The sequence below is a fragment of the Syzygium oleosum genome, unplaced genomic scaffold, assembly GCF_021117445.2.
Source record: "Syzygium oleosum isolate NSW1041296 unplaced genomic scaffold, Sole_v2.1 Sole_v2.48, whole genome shotgun sequence".
Lineage (NCBI taxonomy): Eukaryota > Viridiplantae > Streptophyta > Magnoliopsida > Myrtales > Myrtaceae > Syzygium > Syzygium oleosum.
The window spans coordinates 401,542-426,263 of record NW_026607532.1 but is presented as its reverse complement, the minus strand read 5'-3'; the positions used below and the strand labels follow the sequence as shown (position 1 = coordinate 426,263).

Below are 24,722 nucleotides of genomic sequence, written 5' to 3'. Positions count from 1 at the left end.
AGCCTTAGACTTTGAGGGTCCCCTTATCGCATAAGGGCAAGGGTCGAGTTTGCAATCACCTCTTTAGCCCTCTTAATCGCCAGCAATGGCAGCTCGGCGACCGAGATCAGAGGGGAAGTAGGAGAGACGCAGGGGTGAGGAGGGGCAAATTCTTGCCGGTCTTGAGGATGAGATTGTCGTTCTTGAAGGTGGCATTTTCGGTTTGCGTAAACAACTTAGTGAGAGCAAGGGCGGATTTGAGCCATGGATCTGAAGGCTGGTAGGTGATGGTCAATTGGCGATGATGGTGACGATCAGGACCAAGAAGACCAAGACCGAGAAGCAGGCATTACTAATGAGCTTGATGAGGATTTGGGTGAGGGCTTCAGCTCCTGGATTAGAATCTTGGATGGAGTGTTTTTCTTGTCTTCGAGATCGATCAATTGAAAAGTTTGATGCGAAGGGGACAACAAATAACACAGAGAATGAAAGGGACGGAATGGGGATAAAGAGTGAAGAGATATAACTTGAGTTTTTTACTTACAGTTATAAGCTTTGAGTTGAAGAAATGTAGGTGGAAGAGGACTAGTTGGGTGAGTAGGAGGTTTTTGCAAATTAGGGCTTCAACTCCGTGGATTGCTTGTGTCGGTGATGAATGTTTTTTTTATTTTTTTGTGTGCCGGTGGCGGATGTTGGGTGTCAAAAACTTGTCTGTTATTGAAATGAGCGAGGTGTTTTAGAAAGAGAGAGATCGGAGAGAAATAAATGAGAAGAAGGAAAGTGGCACAACAAGAAAAGAGAGAAGAAAAACCCCTTAAAAAAGGTAGGGCCCATAGAGGTTAATATTGTCAAAACATTATGATAGGGAGTGTTTTAACTGTTGTGGGAATAGAACAAGTGCAACCCTTATGAAATAGTTGGGAACTTTAAAAAAAAAGTCGGTACGTTATTAGAAAAGTTGATAATTTGGAGCCGACCAAACATTGGCAAGCGACTCAAATAAGATTCGATAACTCACAAGTAGTTGGCAACTTCATTAGAAAGAAAATAGTCCAAAAAAAAGTCGGTAATTGAGTATAAAAGTGGGTTTCAACAAAAATAGATAAGTTATTAGAAAAATTAGTATTTCGAAGCTAACCAGCAAAATATTGATAAGTGGTTCAAGTAAGATCTGTTGGAAATTTCATCGAGAAAAAGGTCGGTACATAGCTCGAATAACTTTTATAACATCATATTGGAGAGGTAACTATGAATAAAATAGTTAGAGAATTTGGTAACTCAAGAGAATTAGATAAAAAAATGTGTACGGCTCAAATAAGAGTTGATAGCCTAAAAGTAACTGAAGACTTCATTGGCAAACAGTTGGAAATTCACTAAATGTAGTTGATATTTGAATATGAAAGTTAGTAACATCGATAAAAGTTTGTAATTCAAAATCAATCCAAAAACAAGCTGGCTCAAGATATCCTCTAAAAACTTTTGCCGGTGAAAATTCAGAGCTCATCACTTCATCTGGCTCTGTATTTCTGAATTCCCAATTCCATCCATTGCTTGTTATCAAGTCCAATTAAGTTTTTTCACCATAACATGAAGACAGAACCGAGCGTTACGCGGCACGGCCAGGACGATGCTGGAACACTGACCGCTCGTCACTGGCGGCCGAGTTATTCTCGCGTCAGACTTGGGTCGGGGATTGTCGAGTTAATTCCGGAACATACTTGTTATGGCAAGTCATAAATGTTGGAATTGGAAAGTGTGGTGTGGAAGATGAGCAGGAGCTGTAGTAGAGTTGATCCTGTCATTAGTGGGGATGCATTAGCAGATGCTCATTGTTCCCCCCCCCCCCCCTGCAGTTAGCTTTGGTTAAGGGACTTGGAGAGCTGACCAGACACTCAAGAGTTTTGGCACAACATTTCACAGCAATAATCAGTTTACTCATTGCTCTGTTTTGTCTCCTTTACATTCCTCACAGATTTCAATTCGTGATGTTAGCGAGGACCAAAAGGATGGAAAAAGACTGAAAAAACGACGTTGTACAATCACTTGAAAATTAAGTGGGGCGAGCGATTTCACGGATCCTTTTGCCATGAGAAACAATGCTATACATTTGGCTTGAACACACGGACGAACTCGTTCCTGAACCTCTACTAGCTCCAACGGCCCGCCTCAGTGTATCTAAACGATACAACTTCACAACCCCTAATCCTCTCCCCAAACTGCTTGGGATCGAAAAAGTTGTGACTCTATCTCTTTTACTCCGTTCAGTGATCACTATGATCCTATATACACAGTCCGATCGAGCAATGTCACAGCGAGGGACGATCTCCTTCCTTAGATGCGATACGGTTCACTAGAACGTCCAGGGCTTCCTTCATCCACCCATGCTGACATTTCTCTCTAGCTTCTCTCACGTTCATCTGCATCGACAATTCATCCGTCATCAGATTCGCTAAATAATCTAGCTTTTCATTAGTTAGCAGCACAGAAAGTAAAAGCTTTCGGACACGGGCTCTTACCCAGTGTCTTTCACGGACATTCTTCTCCGGCCAGTTTTCCAGCTGCTCGATCACGAGCAACGGGAACATGTATCCTTCGTAAACCGCGTCCTGGCTCTTGCTTTTGAAACTCCATTTACCTAATTGCTTCTGAAACACAGGAAAGGAACCGCGGTTCAGTGTCAATAGCCTGGGCGCATCTTCTCGGGGACTCGAACGAAGTCATGGACTCTACTCTTTCATCTCAGGTGCCATCGTGTACAAGAGATGTACGCATTTAACGTTCAGTTGACTTTCCAACGACTCAACCTATTCAGATTTTCTATTCATGCTTCTTGGGCACAGATTGATAAATCGGGAATTTTCGAGCTTAGGCAAAGACTAATTTTCAAGGAAAATGCTGGTCATTTTTCCATCAAAGTTCAGCTATTCAAAATTAGAGAGAAACCATGAGCTGCCCACATCAAAACAGATACATATGAAGAAACGGTCTTGACTACTAGAGGTCAACGCTCACGTGCCAATACTCATGCCCTGCGAAATTTCAGAACTTTCTTGTTTTTGCACAAATCAACTTCTATTCTTGAAAGATCCTGTTTGCAGTGCAAGACTGCGGTATGAAGTCGCTCACCTCAATAGTACCTCGGACGCCGGCTTCCTCCATGGTCTCCCGCACAGCTGCGGCTATGATGGATTCATCCATTTCCCAACCTCCCTGAGCCAAACAAGCAACGGACAAAAGGCGTGGTGAGATTTACAGTCAAATCACTTAATTTCAACCTATGAAAACCATACCATTCAAAAATGAGCAAATCATTTACCTTGGGAAACAGCAGGCCTTTCCCTTTCTGGGAACTTATGACAAGCACCTCCACTTCCTTCTCGCCCACCAAAGAACCACCTTCTCTGCTCTTGTATCTGTACGGGATGCACCTGCAAATACAACGGCACGAAACCGAAACCAAGAACGAGTCGTTCAGTACACAGTAGAGGCTTAAAATGCAATTCTTGTCAATTTCAGACTCTATCCGAGACATAAACCTCGTCTTTCTCGAATATCTCAAGACTCTACTGTGTTCCGCGTGGAACCATCAGTAGTAGCCTCGAACATCAATTTCAGGATTCTGGCTCACATCGAATCAGAACCAATAATCAAACACAGAGAGAGACAGAGAGAGACGAACCCGACGACTTGGCGAGAGCCATGCTTGCTGTACCGCTGCAGGTGCCTGCCGGTGCGAGACACCAGAGTGGGGGTGACCATGTTCTCTTGGGACACCAGAGCGACCATGTCTACTGCTATCACCTCCCGACACACACACCCTTCTCCCAAGATTTTCCGACGACCACACAACAACAACAACAACAACACGGCGCGGACACAAAGTGGAAGAACAACGCAGAGGGAGGAGGAGGAGGAGCTGAAATCGCTGAGCAGTACACGTTCCTTGGAGAGAGAGCTTCGCCTGCCTGTGGAGGTATTTATGGTAGCGATGAGCGACGAGATAAGGCCGAGCTCGTACCCCGTTTAATAATGACGACGGTGGGGGATGAAGAAGACTTTTGGAAGATCGAGACAAGCGGCGAGGGAGCCCCGGATTACTTTATTGTGTGGGGGCCGGCGTGTGGGGCCCGTCGTGAGTTTCGGTTTTGTCGGGGCCTCCGGGGTCAAAAGGGTAATTTTGGGGTGGCCGGGGGGGGCGTGGGGGGTCGTGGTGGGGACCATCGACGTGTGTGGGATTTGTTTCGAGACGACGACGTGTCGCTGACGCGTCACGTGGCATGTCGCGTTGCTCCCGTCTCGTCAAAAACCAATTGCTCCCACCCCGGGCGGGACGGCAGCGTTTTTGACGTGGACAAAGCTAAGCCCCATAAAAAATAAAAAAAAATTTATTTTTTATAAATTTTAAGCCCTAAGAAGTTTCCCTTTCTCCCAAAGAAAGAGAATCGTTCCAAGAAGATACCCGGATAAACTCATACAATGAACGTAGTAGACCCGTGGTCGGGGTCGGGGCCGGGTCGAAAATGGTCGGGGTCTGCATCGCGATCCTCGGCATCAGCTCGGTCGACAATTGATTGACAGGTGGAGCCCCGAGCGTCCAGCTCGAACTCGTATCGAGTTGTTTTTTTCCTTTTTTTTTTCCGGATGCCGACATCACCCGTATCATCGAGCATCGCGTGTCTCGAACTTTCCAGAAAACTCGAAACTATAAGCGAGACCGTACGAAATGGAATTGTCGGTGCTTTCTCCCATCTCATTGATTCGAGGGTCGCACGAAATTATCAAATCGCGCCCCGATAGGATCGCATAACCACGACATTTGTCTTGGCCCCAGAAAAAGATAAAAGGAGATATAAAAATTCCAAGAGATCCCCTATTTTTTCCACATGATTTGTCCGGTGCAGCGGAAAAGTACACGAGCGGATAGCACGAGAAAAGGATCGGGACTCGATCAATCTAGCGAAATCGTTAGGCTTAAATTTCAGGAAAAAAGAGACCTCCCTCCATCAAAACAGTCAAAACAGTAAGGATAATGACAAACAGTCCCTGAACTTTGACTCAATGTGCAATTTGATCCATGAACTTTTAATTTGTTCAATATAGTCCCTAAACTTTAACCTAATGTTTAATTTGGTCCCTGAACTTTTAATTTGTTCAATGTGGTCCCTGAACTTTTAATATGTGTTCAATTTAGTCCCTGAACTATTTGAAAATGTTCAATGTAGTCCTTCCATTAATTCAAGTGCAGGGACTATATTGAATATTTTCATATAGTTCAGGGACTAAATTGAACACATATTAAAAATTCAGGGACCACATTGAATAAATTAAAAGTTCATGGACCAAATTGAATATTAGGTTAAAGTTCAGGGACTACATTGAACAAATTAAAAGTTCAGGGATCAAATTGCACATTGAGTCAAAGTTCAGGGACTGTTTGTGTCGTTATCCCAAACAGTAATGATGTGGAAATTCTCTTCCGCGAAGCAATCGGCCCGGATTTTCAACAACCGAAGGGGACACGGCCACCAGCAAAACCGAAGAAATCTTCACGCACGACTTTTGTTTGTATATTTTATTTTGCGGGCGCCGCTCAATGATTGTGTTGAGGGATTTCGGTGTTTTTCTAGAACACCAGCAATGTGATGATCGTGTGTTGGAGGCCCAAAGCCGTGTGAATGAGAAGAGGGGCATCACAGATCGTTTGGTTCGCAGCATCAAATTTGCGTATGAAACGGAATGGGAAAGCGTCCATGGATTGCGTTTTAGGACGTTCGTCATTTTGCTGCTGCGCGACTTCAACCTCTGCCTCCGGTTTCCAACATGAAATATAATCGAAAAATCTGTCCGACTACAAACCGAGACAAGTCTCGGACAGCTTCAAAATAGAACAAGCCGGAGAATAACAAGATGAATCATCAGAAGAAGGCTGTGGATCACCCGCTCAGAGAGCCAAACTGTGGCTTAGCGACAGATCATCGAATCCGTCTTTAATGATGAGCACATGCCGAGATCTCTATTTGTTGCTATGGATTTGCCTTTTTGTTGATGCGCGCCTAGGTTCGGTATCCCCAACACCATCGTCATTCAAAGTAACATAGTTAAACGAGATCTGACACTTGTGAAGGTAAAACCCTTACAATGTTCCACAAAACGAGAGGAAAGTAAGAAAAACAGAACAAAAATTCAAATCGGCCAAAGAAAAATGGAAAAAGGGAGGGGAGGGAGAGATCTCACTCAAACCCTCCCTCCCATGGGAGGTTGAAAAAGAAAGTCGTGTGAAAATAAGAGGAGGAGAGAGAAAACCCTGGAGAGGAGAGAGGAAAAGCGGCGCTCTTTTTAAAAATGTCAATTTCAGTCATTCACATTAGTCATGTCCTAAAATATCCCGAATTTCTTATCGTGTCACCAAAAATCCTAAATATATACACATTGTGACACTCATAGTTCAAAACATTTATTATTTGTATAGCCAAAACTCCAAAGTTGTATCGGTTTCACAAAAAAAATCCCTATGTTTTGGTACACCGATACAAATTTAGGATATTGGTGGTCCTTTCCTATATTCATTTATTTATATTTTATAATATTTTCTTGTACGTGCATAAACATAAATATATATATATATATATATATATATATATATATATCTACCCATCATCCCACACGAGGAATCAAACTAGTTTAGCTAATGTACATATGCACCTTTACATTAATATCGATCACCCTTCTATTGATACACATCCAAAAGAAGAATTCAATACATTACAAAAATCCTAAGAACGGGTCAAGGTTACTCAACGCCGTTGTATACATACTAAACAAAAGTTTGTTTGTACATTAAATGATGGTAATCATCTTACCACTCGATCCGGTATTAAATATAATAGCATGAATTTAAAATATTTGCATGTATAAAATGAAGGTGAGTAAATCCATTAATTTTATTTCGTCATATGCAACAAAAATAATGTGACGATGTGGAATAAAAACTATTTACCCAAATACAAGCCGATGACATATTATTTTATGATGCGCAACTACCACGTTGGTAGCCCACCAATATGCACAGACGAGTATCGATCACGGATCTCCTCCGTATCAGCGAGAATAAAAACATTACCATACACCTTATGATGATGATGATGATGGTCATCTTATAATTGGCTACTCGAGCCACATCAGGTTACACAAAAACAATAATATTTAAGATGTTCTCGTCCCACGTCCACGAAGCAACCGACCAAGATCTTCAACTACCGAAAGATACTCGAGCACCAAAATTAAGAAATTTTGCGTACCGACTTTATTTGGCGCTGCCCTTGCGCTCAATGACTGTGTAAGGATCATGTTTCTAGAACCGACAATGTGATGATCGTGTTCGATCCCAGGTATGAAATAGGGCATCACAGATCTGGACTAATAAAGAGGAAAACGTCCGTGCATTTACTTTTTAGGTCGTTTTGTTATTCCGTTTCGATTTCGATTGATGCTCCAGTTTCGAACATAAAATGTCAATTTCACTCGCTTGCTCGCATTAGACGTGTCCTAAATAACTTCTCTAGACTGCCGATAATTTCTTGTAGGGATGAGCATGGTTTCAGGTTTCAGAGTAGAACCTGGAACTTGAGAACCGGACCAGTGAGAACTTGTCCGGTTCCAAGGTATGCAGAGTAGATTTCAGTTTTCAAATATTGGGGAACCAATTTCGACGGGCTCCACCTGGAACCTGAAATCGAGAACCTGAAATAAGTTTTTGTGTTTTTATTGGTCTGTGTCTTCACCCAATCCCACAGTATTTCATGGCGTTCGATGAAGTCTAAGCTTCCAAATTATGACTGAGACTATTATCTTGCTAATGTTTCATATGTTTCGTGTGTATAAATATAAATCGTGATCTGTGAATTGTAACAGTAAGTAGTGATCATAAAAGGTAATTTTTAACTGTAATCTTTCAATTAATAATATAGGTGGAACTTATACGGAACCTGAAACCCATGACAAGGTAGGTTATATGGTATGCATGGTAGGTTATAAGTTCCAAAAAATAAGGAACATGTTGCAACTAGTAGGTTCCAGGTAATTAGTATAGTTTTAGTTCTCTAAGTCTGTGGCTTTGTGCTATTTGATCTTTTAAGTTTTATTTTGCGCTATCAAATCCTCTGACTGTTTAAATTTGTGTCACAAGTGGCGTTGCATTGGCATAGGATGGTTCCCACCCGACGTCATTCGAGGTTCGCCCAGTTGCCACATAAAATTCGCACATAAATTGATTTAATATCTTCGACCAAAAAAGAAATTGATTTTAAAATCATTGATGTTGTCTTCCTTGTCAAATTAAAAAATTGGGGAAGTAGTCATTGTCGTGTCCAAATTGGCCTAATTTTGCAGCTTATAGTGTGCGGTGGGAACAGTTTTTTGATGGCGACAATTGCGGCTTTTCCCTTGTCTTTATTTGATTTTCATGGAATGGAAACCACGTAACATGTGAACAGTAGAGTCGTTGTCCGATGCTTAACCTCTAGAAAAAAAGCTCACTTTAGGTCATATTTCAATTTTGCCCCGAATATTTTTTATCTAAAAATATTCACGAACTTTCACTATAATTCTACATATGTCCCTACATCCAACAATCGCCGCTAATTTTTTCAAAATTATCAACATTAGAATCAATTAGCGTTTGTAGGATCTCTCTTTCTCGAAGGACCTAGCGTTTTGTTATCCGGTGTTGAAGCCAAAGAGAGACGCATGCCCTATGGTGTTGGTTGGTGCATGTGTACGTTAGAATTTTTTTTTTTCCTTCGAAGTTTACAGTTATAATGTGCTTGGATGATCTGTTGTTCTCTTTTCGGAGGGATTGAATCTTGGTTGCTGGCTTGGCTTGTCACTTTTGAGGTCGAAGCGTGAGGTTTTACTCTATTTCTTCACCTAGAAGTTGGTAGAAACAGTGTGGAAATGAGGAATTTCTGCTCTCGAAGCTTGTTGATACGTTTTTTTTGTCGACCTTAGACTGAAGTTAGAAATTTCTGCTCGGATCTGCTATAGTGAAAGTTTGTATTTTTTTTAGACCAAAAAAAAATAATAATGAAATTGGGTTAAAACCTAAAGTCGAGAGATTTTTTTTTTTAAGAATTAAGCCCGATCTTCGATGTCAAACCTTCACTCCGTATTTAATTATATGTTGCTTTTTCCTAAGTTGTGCGGTCTTTTTCATATGATGACGTGCCTTTTACTTTATCCCGTTTAATTTTTTTTTTCTCTTGTTTTATGCGCAGCTTTATTATCAGCTCTTTACTGAGTCAGCGATGGAACCATCTTATTTGGCAATTAGCATACCCAAAAAACGACGTGCCAACACGGTCTTTGTTTTTCCATTTTTTTTTATTTAATCCGAAATATTTGAAAATTTCCATCCACATATAATCTTTTCATGACATTTTAAAATTTAAATAATATTTTAAATCGACTGGTCCTTTAGCTCATAAGAGCAAGCCCCATATAACGTAAGTTTCTTTCGGGAAATCAGTCTAACAAAAAAAATAAAAATACCTAACGGGACTATCCGAACAAGCGAAATGCAAGAGCAATGCTTTATTTAAGAAGGAGCGGAGGGGAAGGAAAACAAAATTTCATGGACGTGTGCGAAAAATGGAATAAATTTTTGAATTCTTATGAGAAGCAGAAAATAGAAATTCGAAACCTCGCAAAGGGAGAGATTTCTAGAGTGTCCTATATAATATAAGGTTTTTTTTTCATATAATATAAGGTTTACCGGCTAAGCTTTTGACGCGAAAGTGAATAAAATATTCATAGTCCCTTAGACTTTGCAGATTAATCAGGCGTGCGATCCGCTATACTCCAATCTTGAATAATGTAGCCAATATATATACTTTACATATTACTTTATTTCGCTAAAGTTTTGAACGTTTACATTTCAAACTTTTGTGCTCTCTCTCTCTCTTGAATATTTATATAAAGAGAAAGTAAAGAGAAAGTTCGGTCACAATGATAATTCTATGTTTGGCCACGTCGAAAGTTTGATGCGCAGCTTTTGTGCATCATATGGGATGGACCGACTAGTTTTATTTTTATGAAAAGCATGGATGATGTATGCGCGGCATAGTTTGACCTAATTACGGTGAAATTTGTGGATCACATCAGCATTAAGTCGTGATTACCAAGAATGACCCATGACAAACCGGAATCCGTGATTAATTTGGATATAATAGTGAAGCGGGGGCACAAATTATCCGATGAGTCCTAAATATATTGTATGGATGCCAATTTAATCATAAGTTTTCCAATTTTGCCAATGTAGTCTTCAACTTTTTCGCGAAATTCCATTATAATCCTTCCGACCAATTGCCGCCAAGAATCGCTAATGTGGTGATCCATAAGTTGTCCGCATCAATGTGCCATATAAGACGGACGGCGATGACCGAACACCACATCAGCAATTTGCTAGAAGGACCACATTGAAATTTTGCGCAAAGGTTTAAAACTATATTGACAAAATTGAAATAAATTAGGACTGAATTGGTATCCACACAATAGATTTAAATTGAATTTTTTTAATTTTCCCATGAGACGGGTCATCCACTAATTTGGAATATCCTTGCCAGACATGGGGAGAAAAATAAGTGATCAACGGAATCAAAATTGGTGATTTTCCAGGGATGTCAAAACTTTTTGGATGGATATTACAATGCAAGTCTCGGAAGGCGGCGACTCGCTAAATATTAAGGGTGTGCAACCAGACCAGTTCTACCTGGGAACTAGACCGGTTTCCTAATCGGTTCCATAATAGTAAAAACCCTAATTTCTCTGTTTCTAATCTTTAGGTTGAGGTTTTATATGTGCAATATAACTACGTTGTTTGTTTTGTTTTTATGTGGCTAAAATTTGGAGCAATATTTTTTTGAATGAACGAGGAATGGAGTTTTATAATTTATGTTTTTTGTTATGTGTTTCAATTTTTTATCGTTTATAATTGTACGTGATTACATGTTTATCTTATGGATTGTTGCTTTTGGCAAATAGGAATTTTTGTTGTTCATATTTTACTTTAATCGTTTTATTGCTCATATTATTTTGCTGTAAAAAAATGAAACCAGGAAAAAAAAAAAACGAAAGAAAAATAGGTTCTTGAGTATACCCTAGAAACGGACCAAAAAATAGGGTGAGTTCCAAAACTGATTCTAGGGAAAATAAGGTAGGTTCTAAGTTCTAAAAATTAAGAACCGGTTTAAAGGTATCCACCCTGGAACCGATCACCCCTACTAAATATGCCTCTTGTTCAACGTGCAAATCGTGATTTTTTTTTTAGTGAAAGATAATTGTATTCATTGCTCAAATGAATACATCATAAGTACATAAACTTCATAGCAAAACAAACCGAAGGAGAGCAAAACCCATAATACTGCAAAACAAAACAAAATCCAGAAAAATAAGGAGAATTAACAGAGGACTAGTAGGGTTGAACACACATTCATTCAACAAGAACGGATCTGTCAAGCAAAATAATCGGTAGCTAATTATTGGATCTCAAGCAAAATAATCAGTAGCTGATTATTGGATCTCATATCTTCATCAGTGATGGAATAATTTAATAGTGGGGACAAAAAGATGGAAGAACGGTCAATTGGTAGCAATGTGAAAAAGCTTAGGACTGAATTGGTACAATAGGTTTATGACTTTTTTGGAATTTTTCCCAGTAAATGTCAAATATTGGATATTATGTGATTCTTTTTTTTGATTTTTAATGATTCCATTCTTCTTTAAATCCTATTTTTTTCACAAATTAAATTAAAAAAAGATATATATGTATATATCGATCGAGAGAAAGGGAGGGAAACTAAATCGCTTTACAATCTAGGAATATAGATTTGAAGAAATGGGGTTGCAAAAGAGGTCGAATGCGCTTTTCATCATATGTCAATCCCCCTATACTTTGAATATTGAATATTTATATTAAATTTTAAGTTAGTTACTTCGAAAAGCCTTGCGTATCATATATTAATAAATAATTAACAATGTAAAGCAAAATAGTGTAAACACGGTTCACGTGAAACGTTCGAATAATTACCAATTAACCGAGCATAAGAGGTATGATTATATTATCGGAAAATTCAATTTAAAAACTAAAATCTTAGTGTGAAAGTGACCACATATATAAAGTCATTGTAGTACCTCGTCAGCCAGCCATTTATGATGATGTTTCGTAAAAAAGAAAAAATAGATACGATGAAGATCGTGAATATATCCTTATTATTGTAAGATTTTATGGGACCACTGTCAACTGCTATAAAAGCGAGGTTTAATATTTAAATATTTAAATATTTTATCACTCCCTCTCACGCTTTGTCTAATCTTTGTTTTTTTTTGCTTAGTACTAAGCATTGACATATTTAAATATTTTATCGCCCCTCCTTCACGCTTAGTCTAGTCGTTTTTGTTTTTATTTTTTTGCCTTATACTAATCGTTGACATATTTAATTGGGGAGGCAAATGAAGTCCGGAAAGATTTGGAACTCGGGACCTCCTGTTCTCATACTACGTGAAATTTCGTGGGACCACTACCAAGCTGTTCTAAAAATTTAATCTGTTAAATGAACGGGCGATTTAATATTTAAACTTTCATTAATTACAAATATCACAATCGTTTCGAGAGGTGACAAAAACGATGGATTTGTCGTCTATAATCTTCCAAGCGAAAACTCTCTGGTCTTTTCTTATCCAACCCCAGCTGTCGCATGCAGACGAAAACGTTGGAAAATGGGGGGTGTGTGAATCACGAGCGGTCGGCGATATGTCGGCCGATCCTTTGCTCCAATCGTCCTACAGAAATCAGGTACACAAACTACCTTAAGATTTTTCCGAACCGGGACGGCAAAGTTGGTCCGGGAGTTCAGCTCGTGGGGTTGCAAAAGCAGGCCGACTTTTACTGCAAATCAAATGATGAGAACAGGAGGAGAAATTTCGCGTGACAAGGTGTCGAGTCCAAGTTGGTTGGAGTGGGGGTCAGCTCGCAATTTCCATGTAACTTTCAAGAACTGATTGATCCAAAATCTAACTTCCCACCTGTTAATTTCTAATTGGGAAAGACTCTAAATCCCACCATAACTTTTGTAGCTGAGCGATCAGAACTGCCCCGTTTGAAACGATTGATGTGGATTGAAGACGGGGACGCGAGGAGATTTGGAGAAGAAAAAGGGCAATGGAAGGAGTGGTAGCGACAGAACAAAAGCAACCAAGCCCACGGATTCACACATGAGGAGGTGAAAGAGACGGTCCACAGGAATGAGTTTGGGCATCGTTAGATATGGTAGTTCTTGAACCGCTATAACTTTTTCTGATTAGGGATAAGCTTTCGGGCACAAAGTCCAAAGATATCGGGCGAGATTAAGTTCGCAAGTTTTGGTGAAAGGAGCGATATTTGATATAAAGAGGCCCCAAGACACACTCAAGAGAAGGTCTAGTCGATCTCGGCTTTTACAGAACTAAACATATACACGCATAACATGCACAAGCGTCGTGATACCGAGTCCTGTCATTATATACTTTGATTTGTCTATTTTGGGTCCGGTTCAAATTGCCAAATAGTTGCTCCTCTTGTCATCTTCGTGGTTAATGTAAACGCTAAACAACACCGTAAATAAACTCCATCTCAAGAGGCGCCTTTCATCGAAATTCACGGAGTGATGGATCTTCGCACTTGCAGTGTAAAACTATGATAATTCTAAAAGAGAAGAGGAAGTGGTAAGGGCCGACGTTTCGGGAAGGAAGAAGGGATCTCGATGAAATTGGTGTTCACAAGGGAACAAGAGAGCCTCAATCCAAGGGTATTTCAGTCTTTTTATATAGAGAAGAACCCGTGGAAGAAGCAATTTAGGCCGTGGAAAAAGAGTTGCCCTTTCTAATCGCCATTGACATGACCTTCGAATGTTGTCTCGTCATAATCAATGTGTCCATCTCTTTTTAGACGTGGGAAAGTATCGAACTTTCACTCGACTTTCCAAACTCAGCTCCTCATTTCCTCCTCCTAATCCTTCCCAAATTTTCAGGGCGGCGCTCTACTGTCGCACCATCATGACATAAAAAGATTGTCGAATCTATCCAAATCATCGTATAATATCATTTCTCTAGTCACTCGGCAGAAAAACTTGAGAAACATGTTCTTTTCTCTTTGAGGTTTGATAAGCATCTTTACGGTTGCTCATGCTACTTACGATCTTTATGTTTGGACTAGTCTTCGTTGATTCGGTGGTGCTTGGAGATATACGTTGCTCCTCAAGGACAAGTCGCATTCATGATGCCAAACATTGTAAGTCTTTTCGTTTAGTTTCTCGTAGTGAAGTCAATGACAATGCTCCTGACAGCAACTATACATTATAACTACGTTGCCAAACCGGCCCAAATGGGGTCACTCTCATTGCTAGACCTCATCAATGAGAGAGGTTGGCGCGAGCCCCGTACTAGGCTCGAAAACTCCTATCCCAATCTGCCCATGATTGACGAAAAATGTTAAGTTTTCCTATGCAAAATAGACCAGATCTGAGCAGGCCTAATTAAGTGGCCAGGCAAAAAAAAACCACATAGTTGTAGATTGGGCAAGCAGATGAAGAGGTTGACAAAAGGGACAAAACAGCGAGAGTTTCAGCAGAAGCGGATGCAGAGGTTCGGTGATTCTACTTGCGAGAAGAAGGCCCAATTCCAAAAAAAACCCTCAACTTTACACTTTGTCCCAAATATACCCTGAACTTTTTTTTGTCTCAAGAAAAATCACAAACATTTATCTAAGTCCCAAATCTGCCCTCCCGTTAAAAATCCGTCCAAATCCATCGAAAAAAAAAAAAAAAAAAAAACAGAGAACCAGCAGCTGCGGCGGTGGCCAAGCCTTCGCCGGTGGCCGCCGCCACAGCCGTCGGGAAGGAGTGGCGGCCCACGCACGGGCCTTCCGAGAAGGCCGGCGACCCTCGCCGACCCGGGCGAGCCGCCCGGCGAGGGCGCGTAGCCAGATGCGGGGCGAGGGTCGTGCCCTCCCCCCGGATCGGGGGCTGCGCGCCCTCGTCGGCGAGGGTCGCCGAGCTTTCGAGAAGGCCCGGGGCGAGGGTCGGCGACCCTCGCCGGCCACGGGCAAGCCGCCGGCGAGCACGCGCCCCCAATGTCTGGGGAGGGCGACCCTCGCGAGGCCGGCGAGCCGCCGACGAGGCGCGCAGCGACCCACGATCTGGGGAGGGCGCGACCCTCGCCCCAGATCGGGGGCTGCGCGCCCTTGCCGGCGGCTTGCCCTGGGCCGACGAGGGTCGCCGGCCTTCGGGAAGGCCCAGGCGTGGGCCGTCGCTCCTTCCCGACGGCTGTGGCGGCGGCCACCGGCAAAGGCTTGGCCACCGCCGCAGCTGCCGGTTCTCTGTTTTTTTGTTTTGTTTTGTTTTTTTTTTTTTCCGACGGATTTTTAACGGGAGGACAGATTTGTGATTTAGATAAAAGTTTGTGGTTTTTCTTGAGACAAAAAAAAGTTCAGGGTATATTTGGGACAAAGTGTAAAGTTGAGGGTTTTTTTTGGAATTGGGCCCGAGAATAAAGCACATACCTGGGACATAACAGTATGAGAGTGACGTATTAGCAACCGTGGACAATGCGGTTTTTGTTCATAGAGTATGCGCCAAAAACAATATCACTGAAGGTAGAAAGTATCGCATCAGACTATTCAAATTCATTGACCTCTCAAGAAGAGGGAATAAGCTACCGACATGGTAGCCAAGTAGCGAAATAAGTTCACACGCGCAAAAGCGATTGCTTATCGTGAGGTAACTCTTACAAAACCGACCTATCTCTTTGCGATATACACGGATTCACCAATCTGATAACACATACAACGCGCGTTTTAGTGAACCAAAAACAGACAACTGGTGATTGATTAATAAATGCACTGCAAGTCTACTTCACGATGCATCTTCCTCGGAATCATCAGAATCTTCCTCAGATGTTAAGTCTGAACTTTCTTCACCCTCTTCTTCATCGATCCTGATGTCTTTATTAGCGGTCATCTTTGAAAGAGCAGCAGTCTTGCTTGCTCTCTGAGAACGGGCACCAACCGTGGTAGGAACAGAAGGGGCAACGGTGTTCGGTGAAGATTCATCATCAGAGGATGATGATTCACGCCTGACTCGCCTCCTTGTACGGGTTGCCCTGGTTGAGCATGGGACTGGTGTTTGTGGCACGGCAATGAAATTATTGACATCCAGCTTGAAGTCCACTCCCAACCTATCTGCATCATACATTGGGTGAAAGGAAGGTGACAAAATTGCAAGGGGGAAGTATCATTACTAAGTGCTAGCCAAAATTGTAAGAAAAGTACCGTATTCTACTGATCAAACTAGTTCAACTGCACATATAGCATTATTTGCTGTTACCTACTAGAGAATCACCACCATAATCTACAGAAACCATTCAAAGCTAGGCAAAAATGAAGGAAGCTCTCAAAAAATTGTTTGACTAAGGTCATTAGTCCTCACCAAATATAACATCTGCTTGTTCCTGCAAAAGTTCTTGATCTGGATGTTGATCTAGTGCCTTCAGACATTCAGAGAACTGCTTCATATCCTTTACAAGATCTTTCTCTGCTGCCACAATTACCAGAGCATGGTTTAAAAGACTCCTCAGCAACTTCACTGGTTCTTGATCTGATGACCCCAGATTAAGCAACACAAGTACTCTACAGAGTGCCGAGATATATGACCTCTCAGCAGCTGTCTTTTTACCAGGGAAACGAGCAACCTTAACAAAACATGAAAACAAATAAGATTGGGAAGATGAGAATTTAAGATCCCTGATTAACAGAGCAATGTTAAGAGCAAAGTTATCTAGGAATTAGATGCCTCTTGCCTATAGCTCAAATATGGACATAGTGAGTTGCTTGAGCTCTTTCTTAGTCATTAAAAGCACGGATATTTAAGGGATTGGTCCTGGTAAAATAATTCATTGCCAGTAATGAAATCACAATTAGAAAATCAATATAGTCAGCAACCGCATAAATTATAATTTTGAGGAAATCCTACTAATTATCGGCCATAAAAGTACTTCTACTGAAAACTCAATATGTTTAATGCCTCTTATCATTTGGTTCTAGCATTAAACATGATGATAAGCTACTGAGAAACTTACCTCTGCCGCTATGCGTATGGCAAGCCCCTCTTCCCCATGCTCAAGATTGGACCGTGCGAGGTCATTTCTGGCCTCAGCAGAATTGAGATTACCATCCTGTGTTTCACTCTCCTTTGGGTACATGGGAGTTTGCATCATTTGCAGCATATAACGTGAAGCTTGGACGGCAAGTTTCCGCATGTTAGACACCACAGATGGAGAATTTCCAGTATTTTTATCGATCCCTGGCCACATTGATCGCATAACTGGAATGAAAGCCTTGCATAAAACTTCCTGCATTTACGGAAATAACTATCTACTCATAAGAAAAGAGATGCAATCCTCATAGACACGTGCAGTAATTCATTGAAGAAGCTGGAAACTTTCTAAGAGAATCCATAACTTGCCTTATTATGTACAGAGAGAGCTGGGTAATGCTCGAAAAACACCGACAAACATTGTCTCAACCTAGCATGTAACAAAAATAATAGATTCACGAGGGTGAAAGGTGAAATAAAGTAGGATGAAAGGGATGACAATGAAAATTATGAGGCTAAAACCAGTATACCTCGGCAGGTCCTTCGTCTCATTGCTAAAATACAGGCAGATAAGTCTCCTTAGCACGGAAACTTGTGAATTTTTTGATATGCTTGGATACTTGTCACTTAAGAGAAGCATCTTTGCAAATCCCTCTCCAAGAACAGCACAAATCGACTCATTTTCGTCACTTACAGCTTTCGCCCAATCGTCTCTGTCAAATCCACCACATAAGAGATTAAGTACATCTGTGTTCACACTTTCCTCCATGTCTGAACCATTGGTGGGCAGAGAATCCACTTTTTGGTTTTCAAACTGTGTTGAATGATCATTCCCTTGGGCTTTGTCGATTTCTTGTGGACCATGCCACATCATCAGATCTACTAAGGCCCTACAAGCCTCTCTGCTGATAGGAGGAGGACCCTTGATAAAAGATAGCCTTAATTGCTTTACAAGATCTTCGCTCGGCTTCCTCTCCAACAACCCAGAGAGACCAAGGCATCTGATAGCAACCCTTTGAACATCCAAGTGAACATGCTTCGCCTACAAATCATACTCATGAAAATGTTAGAAACCTTTTCTTTTCCGAAAGCATGACACTGACCAATATAAAGTCATATATAGACAGATATTAGATGCATAAAGGGTAGCTTGGAACTGTTTTTTCCCTTTTTTGTGGGCATAGGTAGCTCAAGATTTAAAGAGGCAAGATATCACAGTCAACATCAATCATTTTCCACCTTCCTCATAAATAACCAAACTTATAAGTTCGGTGCCATCATCTCCAAGTCACAATTGCCACTACCTACACTGAAACATTTTAAGCAATACGGATTTCTCAGAGTCGTCACATTTAAAGATATACACAACTGAATCAGCTTATTCTGAGTAAATTAAGCTACTCTTACAAAATGTAAACTGCACAAGATGCTTTTTGAGTTAGACCCAAACTCCTGATGTCACCCAGAAACTGTTCAGCTTTCAAATGAATTTTGGCTTAAGTCCTTAGAATATAGGTGGCAAGGTTCTTGAAAAGAATGACTAGATGGAAATAAACAAATTATATAAGAGAAGCTTCTGCTTAATTCTTACCCCTGGAAGCAACAAGGATCGAAGTATCTCTTCAGGTTCAATAGCCTTGCCTTGAAGCCAGCGAAATGATTTTGAATTCTCTAAAAGAAGGCTAGTCACAGCAAGGCAATGCATCCACTGTAGAAAGTCAGCAGCTCTCTCCCTGCAAGGCTGAGCAAGTTCTTCTACAACCTGAGAGAAAACTTCTTCAAATTCACCTGCGCCAGAATGAACTTTCCTGGCCAAATCAGTAACTGCTGTAGCCCATTCTCTGTCTCCACCAAGATTTATACCATCTCCTATGGCAACCATATTTCCTCCATCATCTAATTCATGTTCAAGAGGCTTCTGCAGTAACTCTCCCAAAAAGGCTTTGGCAACTTTCCTATTTGTAGCATCGGAAAAATCAAGACTGGTACCGACCAACAATAGCTGCCGAGAAGCAAACCGATAGTTTGGCCCTGAAAAGGACCAACAAATCAAAATATATACATGAAACAAACTTCCCTAGTGAATAATGCAATTAACTTTCCTACCAGCATCAATATGAACCTTGACTAAACTGATGTAGTCAGATATTGTTGCAGGAAGTATTCTCTCTAGTAGGTCATTATCATCTGAAGCTTTTGCCGCACATACTGCCGCTTCAGTGCCCAATGCTGCAGCAGCTTCAGAACCTTTTTCCTGATTAAAAATAATTGCCATAAGTCTCAGAAGGTAAAAAAGAACTCAAGCAAATTATTGCGTGATAACTCCAAGACAAATAAGATAATACATAAGATTTGGCGAGAGAGGTCCTAAACCCAAGGAATCTAAGAGTTTGACTAAGCATAGAGCACAACATATTAAAATATTTCATAAACCAATATGTAGCAAGTAGCCACTGATCTGACTTTGAATTGGTTAGAAATGTTCACCAAAATAACACTAGGCTTTTTCAAGCAAAGCCAACCGACAAAAATTGATTGTGTTATGAGCATACCCTAAAACCTACTATTCTAGCAAGAAGAGCAAGTATACCACAAGTCACAATTGAGCAAGTGTTTTATACACGTTACCTACAATGTTGGTCTCATTCTATAGTACAGCTTCCTGACTTCAAACACTCTCATGTGAAGAAAACCACAGTCAAACTATGAGACTCCTCATCTTGTATCAGGGAAAAACTGAATGGATAAAAGGCTTACTCATTGATTTTCAGAGGGATCTGACATTGTCAGGATAACCCAAACCAGCATTAAGCAGAAAATGATCGTGTCTTTCCAAGTATATAATCATACAACTAAGAAAGATCATTGTAAAGATATAAAACAAATCATGGATAGACAGTCTTAGATATGAGAACAAGAAGATACTATTACAGCAACAGAGCTGTATAGCATGTCTAGTGCACCAGTTTGGGATAAGATTTAGAGAATTAACACATCTAGTGATATGTCTAACTCAAAAAGGTCCGATGGCTTTGAAACTTTCCTGAGTGAAAATATGATGTGCTTAACTTTAATCACGTAATGAAAATCTATAGGATTCCATTGGAAGATGAGCTAACATCATGAAGTGGGAAGATATTCATTCCCATTGCAAGATATTGATGAAACATGATGCTTGTTTAAGATTAAGGCATGTGACGGCTATGCAAGTTTTCCAGAATTTATTAAAAATGCCAACCGTTGGATACCTTCATAACATTATAATACAAGAATCGTCTTCTTTTGCAGTAGAATATACCAAAACATATATTTTTGGAAAAATGGAGTGTTTGGAAGCTCCACTTCCATATTCATGCTCAAGTTAACTCAAATTGAAATCGAGGACTGTGATTGTTATCCATTTAACTGAGATCTAAGTACCTACTGTTTACATCTGCCGAAAACATGCCATTAATTGATGGACTCTAGTTCTAAAAAACATAAAAGTGACTATTGACAATGGAATTACTTGATTGGAAAAAATAGATATAAAAGAGACTTTCTTGACAACAGATTGTAGAAATATTGGAATCCCATCCCTTCCTAAAGAAAATCAAGCGTAAAGCATATCAAGAGAGTCTGACACAGTCCTGTCCGTACATGTGCCTCAGTTTGTAAGTGCCTGCAAACAACCCTCCAGTAAAGAGCAGCTTCTGCTTCCATAAGTCTGTTGTTTTGGGTGCCTGCAGATAATTCCCCTGGATTTAGAAACCGCAGTGATATCTAATATGAGGTACCCACAGGTGCTTCTAAGTTGTATCATAACCAAAAAATAGATGAAACTACAACTGTTAAGAGTCTCAATAGCTAAGTAACAAGCTAGATGATTAACCTAAGTTGATGAAAGGGCTTCTACAGACCATCTCCATGCTTGATGAACCAATGTTTTAACCCAAACACTTGGGTAGTGCAGGCATTGTCAACAAGTTCAATTTGAAGAGGTCAAGTATCGCTGCCTAACTAGTTAAGGGTGTGTTTATTTATGCTTCAGCAAAAGGCAAAAGCAACACTAGCTTTTTCCTGCCAATTGTTTAAAAATATTATATAAATTTGGATAAAAATTATGTGAATTTACTAGTCAAAGTTTATATATGGTGAAAGCTTCAGGTATTAAGGGCTCAGAAAAAGCCAAAGTAAGTCCATCACAAGATTTGGATCAAGCAAAAAGAAAAAAATAAAAGCTTATCCAGACATGCCCTAAACTGTTTGCATCAAATAAGACTTAGGGCTTTGATTAGATGTCAAAACAATGAGAAACTGTAGGTGAAACTCAGTATGCTCAACTTCACTTTGCACAACTTGTCTATATATGAAAATATATATGCATGTATGCGCTTGAAAAGACCAAAAGGACACGCTCCTTTTGCACATCTCTCTCAATGTGGGTTAATTTCATTATTCAAATCCTTTATAAATTGAGCAACTAATTTATGTGGAGTACAAAACTTTTGGCATTTGTCATTGAACAATTCATGACCAATTTTAGATTCCCAAACAGATATTTGTTTCTCCAGGAAGAACTTGATAACTGCAATTTCCAGAAATCCAACACTAAAGAAAGAGCATGCCAAGTGGATATCTAAATATGTTGGACTACGTTGTGATTGGAAAATTCAATGGCCGTACACAAATCCCGTAATAAGAATCATGAGATATATCACATTTATTCAAATGAAAAGAGCACAAGATGCATTGATGAGGGTTGTATGAGAAGAGACTACAAAATAATCACTTGAAATATCAATTAATGTCTGAAAAGCCTACCAGCCTCAGTTTTGTCAGTGTGTGATCCTATGTAGTGCTGAATGCTATCATCTTCATGGATCTTTACGAATCCTGCTTTCAGCAGAGCCTCGATCACTGACTCACTGACTGATTCATAAGTCTCAACATCAAGATACTTCAAAAGTTCAATGGGGTCTCCCTGGCAACATTTGAGGAGCCATTCATCTCTCATCAACTTAAGACACTCCTTTGCAACAGCAACCGAACGGTCAGCAAGACCCCTCCGGAGAATTATTGTTCGATGCTTAATACTAGAAAAGTCAAAATAAAAAAATGAAAAACACAAAAAACAAGGGAAATAGTTAAGCCATTTTTATGTGAATTACATAATAATACAATGGAAGCATATTAGTTGTATGCCCTCGGAAGCCAAATGATGCAAGAAACAATCTTGCACAGTCAACAGAAACACTAAAGATCTAATAACCAGAAAATGCACCAAATTTGACCAGTAATTTGCAATTAATATTGTTTATACTGCCGGACAACTATGGAGATAAGGAAGATAAAAAATAACAACAGGAATATCAAGAGATAAAAACAGGAACTTACCTAAGGCTTTGGAGGGGAAACTTATTGGCTAAAACACAGTAGGATGCTTTACGTACTGAATCACTCACATCTAGGGTACAATCAATTATTGCTTGCGAAGTTGCATTTGATGGCGGCAGCGATAGCACCAATGTCTTACGAACTTCCTGCTTATGGGCGTGGAGGACCAGGATTATTAGCAATAAGAAAAAAAAAGTTGCTACTAAATTTCCCTATATGCTAGTCTTCAAAAACTGATAGAGCAGTACTTATGATTGCAACTGAGCAAAGCCGCAAGAAAAGAAGAACTTCCTTTATAATTGCCATCGCTCGATGGCAAGTTACATCTCTTATGTCACCAACTAACAAACAATGATGATGTAAATAATTCACCGAGATTATTGCTTACAATAGCCAGGTGAAGCTGCCGTTTGGTCAATGTATCTTTATTGCCTAACGGTAGCAAGTACTTCTTAGTTCTACGTCATCTCGGCAAGTGCAAATAAGGTATCTTGACCTCCATCTTCAATAGCAAAACCCAAAAGAATTATCTAAAATAAGAATGAGCAAATCTCACCGCATTGGGCTCCAATGAAATTGCTTCGAGGAACAAATCGAGGATGTCGGTATTTTCAGAATCATTCACAAAACGCGAAAGAGCTCTAATCGCAAACATTCGGACTACAGGGGCCTTGTCTTTGACTCTAAGAATCATGCCCTCTATCACCTCATCCCACACTTGATTGTCCACTTCTGCATCATCTGGAAGTCGTAATATAATCTACAACGACAAAACAAAATTAAAACCAGCATTCTTTACCATAACATGATTCGAAGAAAGAATTTCCACAGGAAAACAAAATAAAACAGTAAATTTAGAGAAACAATCCTTTGTTAACTTTTTCTTGCCGAGATACATGCTTCGAAGGTAAAAATTGAAGTATATATTCAATGGAATCAAAGCGAACTATCCTAGTTCTATCTAAAAAATGCTTGAACGAGTAATCGCCTCATGTTTCTACCTCTCAAAATATCACTCGGTCCTAAATTTATTTCTCTGTCAAAGTAATTCTCAGCTGAAGTAACTTCAAATTAAAATATTTCTTCTCATGGGGACTGAATTTCAGAGTCATTACCTCCGAAATGATCTGGCAAGCGCGAAACCTCACTGTCTTATTGGCGGCGGAGGCGGCGACAAGGAGGGAACCGAGGAACTTCTCCAGGAAGGCATCGTCGCAGCCGTCGGGGGAGGCTTTGGGGGCGTGAGCGCCGCCGGCGAAGGCCGCGACGAACCGCACGATGCGCTCGGCGGACGAGTTGCGCTGCCGGAAGTCGAAGAGGGGAGCTAGGGCTCGGGAGAAGGAGGCGAAGAAATTGGGGTGGGGCCGGAGGGCCGAGAGCTCCTTGAGCTTCCGGTTGTGCGTGGCGTGCGAGGCGCGGGTCTCGTCGAGGATCTTGGCGATCTTTCGCAGCAGCCGCTCGTCTCTCTCTGCGGCTCCGTCGCCCATCGTCGGCGTCGGCGTCGGCGTCATCGTCGTCGTCGTCGTCGTCGTCGTCGTCTTCTTCTTCTTCGAGGGATCGAGCACGAGGCTGCTTTCAGATTCCTTTTCCAGGAAAATTTGCTTTTTGTTTTTTGAATTCGGGCGGGAAAAATTCGGACCCGGGTGTGGAGCCCCTTTTGAGTTTTCTGGGCCGGGCCTCCGGATTTCAGAATCGGGTATGGGGACGAAGTTCTGAGGCCCGTGGGCCGTTGATTTTGAATGATCGAGCCCATTTATCTTACTGGGCCGGGCCTCCGGCTATATCTATTCGGGCTCTCTCTCTCTCTCTCTCTCTCTCTCTCTCTCTCTCTCTCTCTCTCTCTCTCTCTCTCTCTCTCTCTCTCTCTCTCTCTCTGAATTCTTGATTTTTGTTTTTTTCTGTTTTCTCTAATCTTTGATCTTTCATTAGTATGATGTCGCCAATACGGTTCCTAAATAATTAGTTTTAAATCATTCGCGTGCTTTTTTATTTTCTAATTGGAAAAGCCCCCCTACTTTTTTAGAAACGATTATTGTTCACTCGTGAACTGATCCGATTATAAAATCGACATGAATTTAACGTCGTCAAAGATTGCTGGCTGGCGTGGACTCTCTCTCTCTCTCTCTCTCTCTCTCTCTCTCTCTCTCTCTCTCTCTCTCTCTCTCTCTCTCAGGCACAAGAGCTTTT

At 40.7% G+C, this 24,722-nt stretch overlaps 2 protein-coding genes across 4 annotated transcripts; both read right to left on the bottom strand.

Moving 5' to 3' along the window:
• Positions 1-1,891: 1,891 nt before the first annotated feature.
• Positions 1,892-3,894, bottom strand: LOC115681416 (nudix hydrolase 17, mitochondrial-like). Its single transcript, XM_030605361.2, has 5 exons — positions 3,659-3,894; positions 3,296-3,407; positions 3,106-3,189; positions 2,496-2,624; positions 1,892-2,396 (listed from the first exon to the last, which is right to left on the bottom strand). Exons 1-5 carry the CDS (start codon positions 3,763-3,765, stop codon positions 2,286-2,288), a joined length of 543 nt encoding a protein of 180 aa, XP_030461221.1. The 5' UTR covers positions 3,766-3,894; the 3' UTR covers positions 1,892-2,285.
• An 11,766-nt stretch (positions 3,895-15,660) lies between these two features.
• Positions 15,661-24,083, bottom strand: LOC115681414 (uncharacterized). 3 transcript variants are annotated; one of them, XM_056306930.1, is made up of 13 exons: positions 23,651-24,083; positions 23,092-23,295; positions 22,536-22,681; positions 21,963-22,234; positions 20,799-20,896; positions 19,266-19,413; positions 18,751-19,190; positions 17,690-18,201; positions 17,525-17,589; positions 17,143-17,411; positions 16,494-16,755; positions 15,920-16,246; positions 15,661-15,791 (listed from the first exon to the last, which is right to left on the bottom strand). In XM_056306930.1, the coding sequence occupies exons 1-12, from the start codon at positions 24,044-24,046 to the stop codon at positions 15,921-15,923; spliced, it is 3,138 nt and encodes a 1,045-aa protein (XP_056162905.1). In that variant the 5' UTR covers positions 24,047-24,083; the 3' UTR covers positions 15,661-15,791; position 15,920. The 3 variants fall into 3 exon arrangements, with proteins under 3 accessions (XP_056162905.1, XP_056162903.1, XP_056162906.1); XM_056306928.1 differs by having other exon boundaries at positions 15,661-16,246; XM_056306931.1 differs by having other exon boundaries at positions 15,661-16,246; positions 20,799-20,881.
• Between the last annotated feature and the right edge of the window lie 639 nt (positions 24,084-24,722).

Coding starts and splice junctions, on each gene's coding strand:
- LOC115681416 (XM_030605361.2), bottom strand. CDS start 3,765: ATGGTCGCTCTGGTGTCCCAAGAGAACATGGTCACCCCCACTCTGGTG. Junction 3,408..3,658: donor GGCTCTCGCCAAGTCGTCGG/GTTCGTCTCTCT, acceptor TTGTATTTGCAG/GTGCATCCCGTACAGATACA. Junction 2,625..3,105: donor GCGTCCGAGGTACTATTGAG/GTGAGCGACTTC, acceptor CCTGTGTTTCAG/AAGCAATTAGGTAAATGGAG.
- LOC115681414 (XM_056306928.1), bottom strand. CDS start 24,046: ATGACGCCGACGCCGACGCCGACGATGGGCGACGGAGCCGCAGAGAGA. Junction 22,682..23,091: donor TTTCATTGGAGCCCAATGCG/GTGAGATTTGCT, acceptor GCCCATAAGCAG/GAAGTTCGTAAGACATTGGT. Junction 19,191..19,265: donor CAAGGTTCATATTGATGCTG/GTAGGAAAGTTA, acceptor GGTCCTTTTCAG/GGCCAAACTATCGGTTTGCT.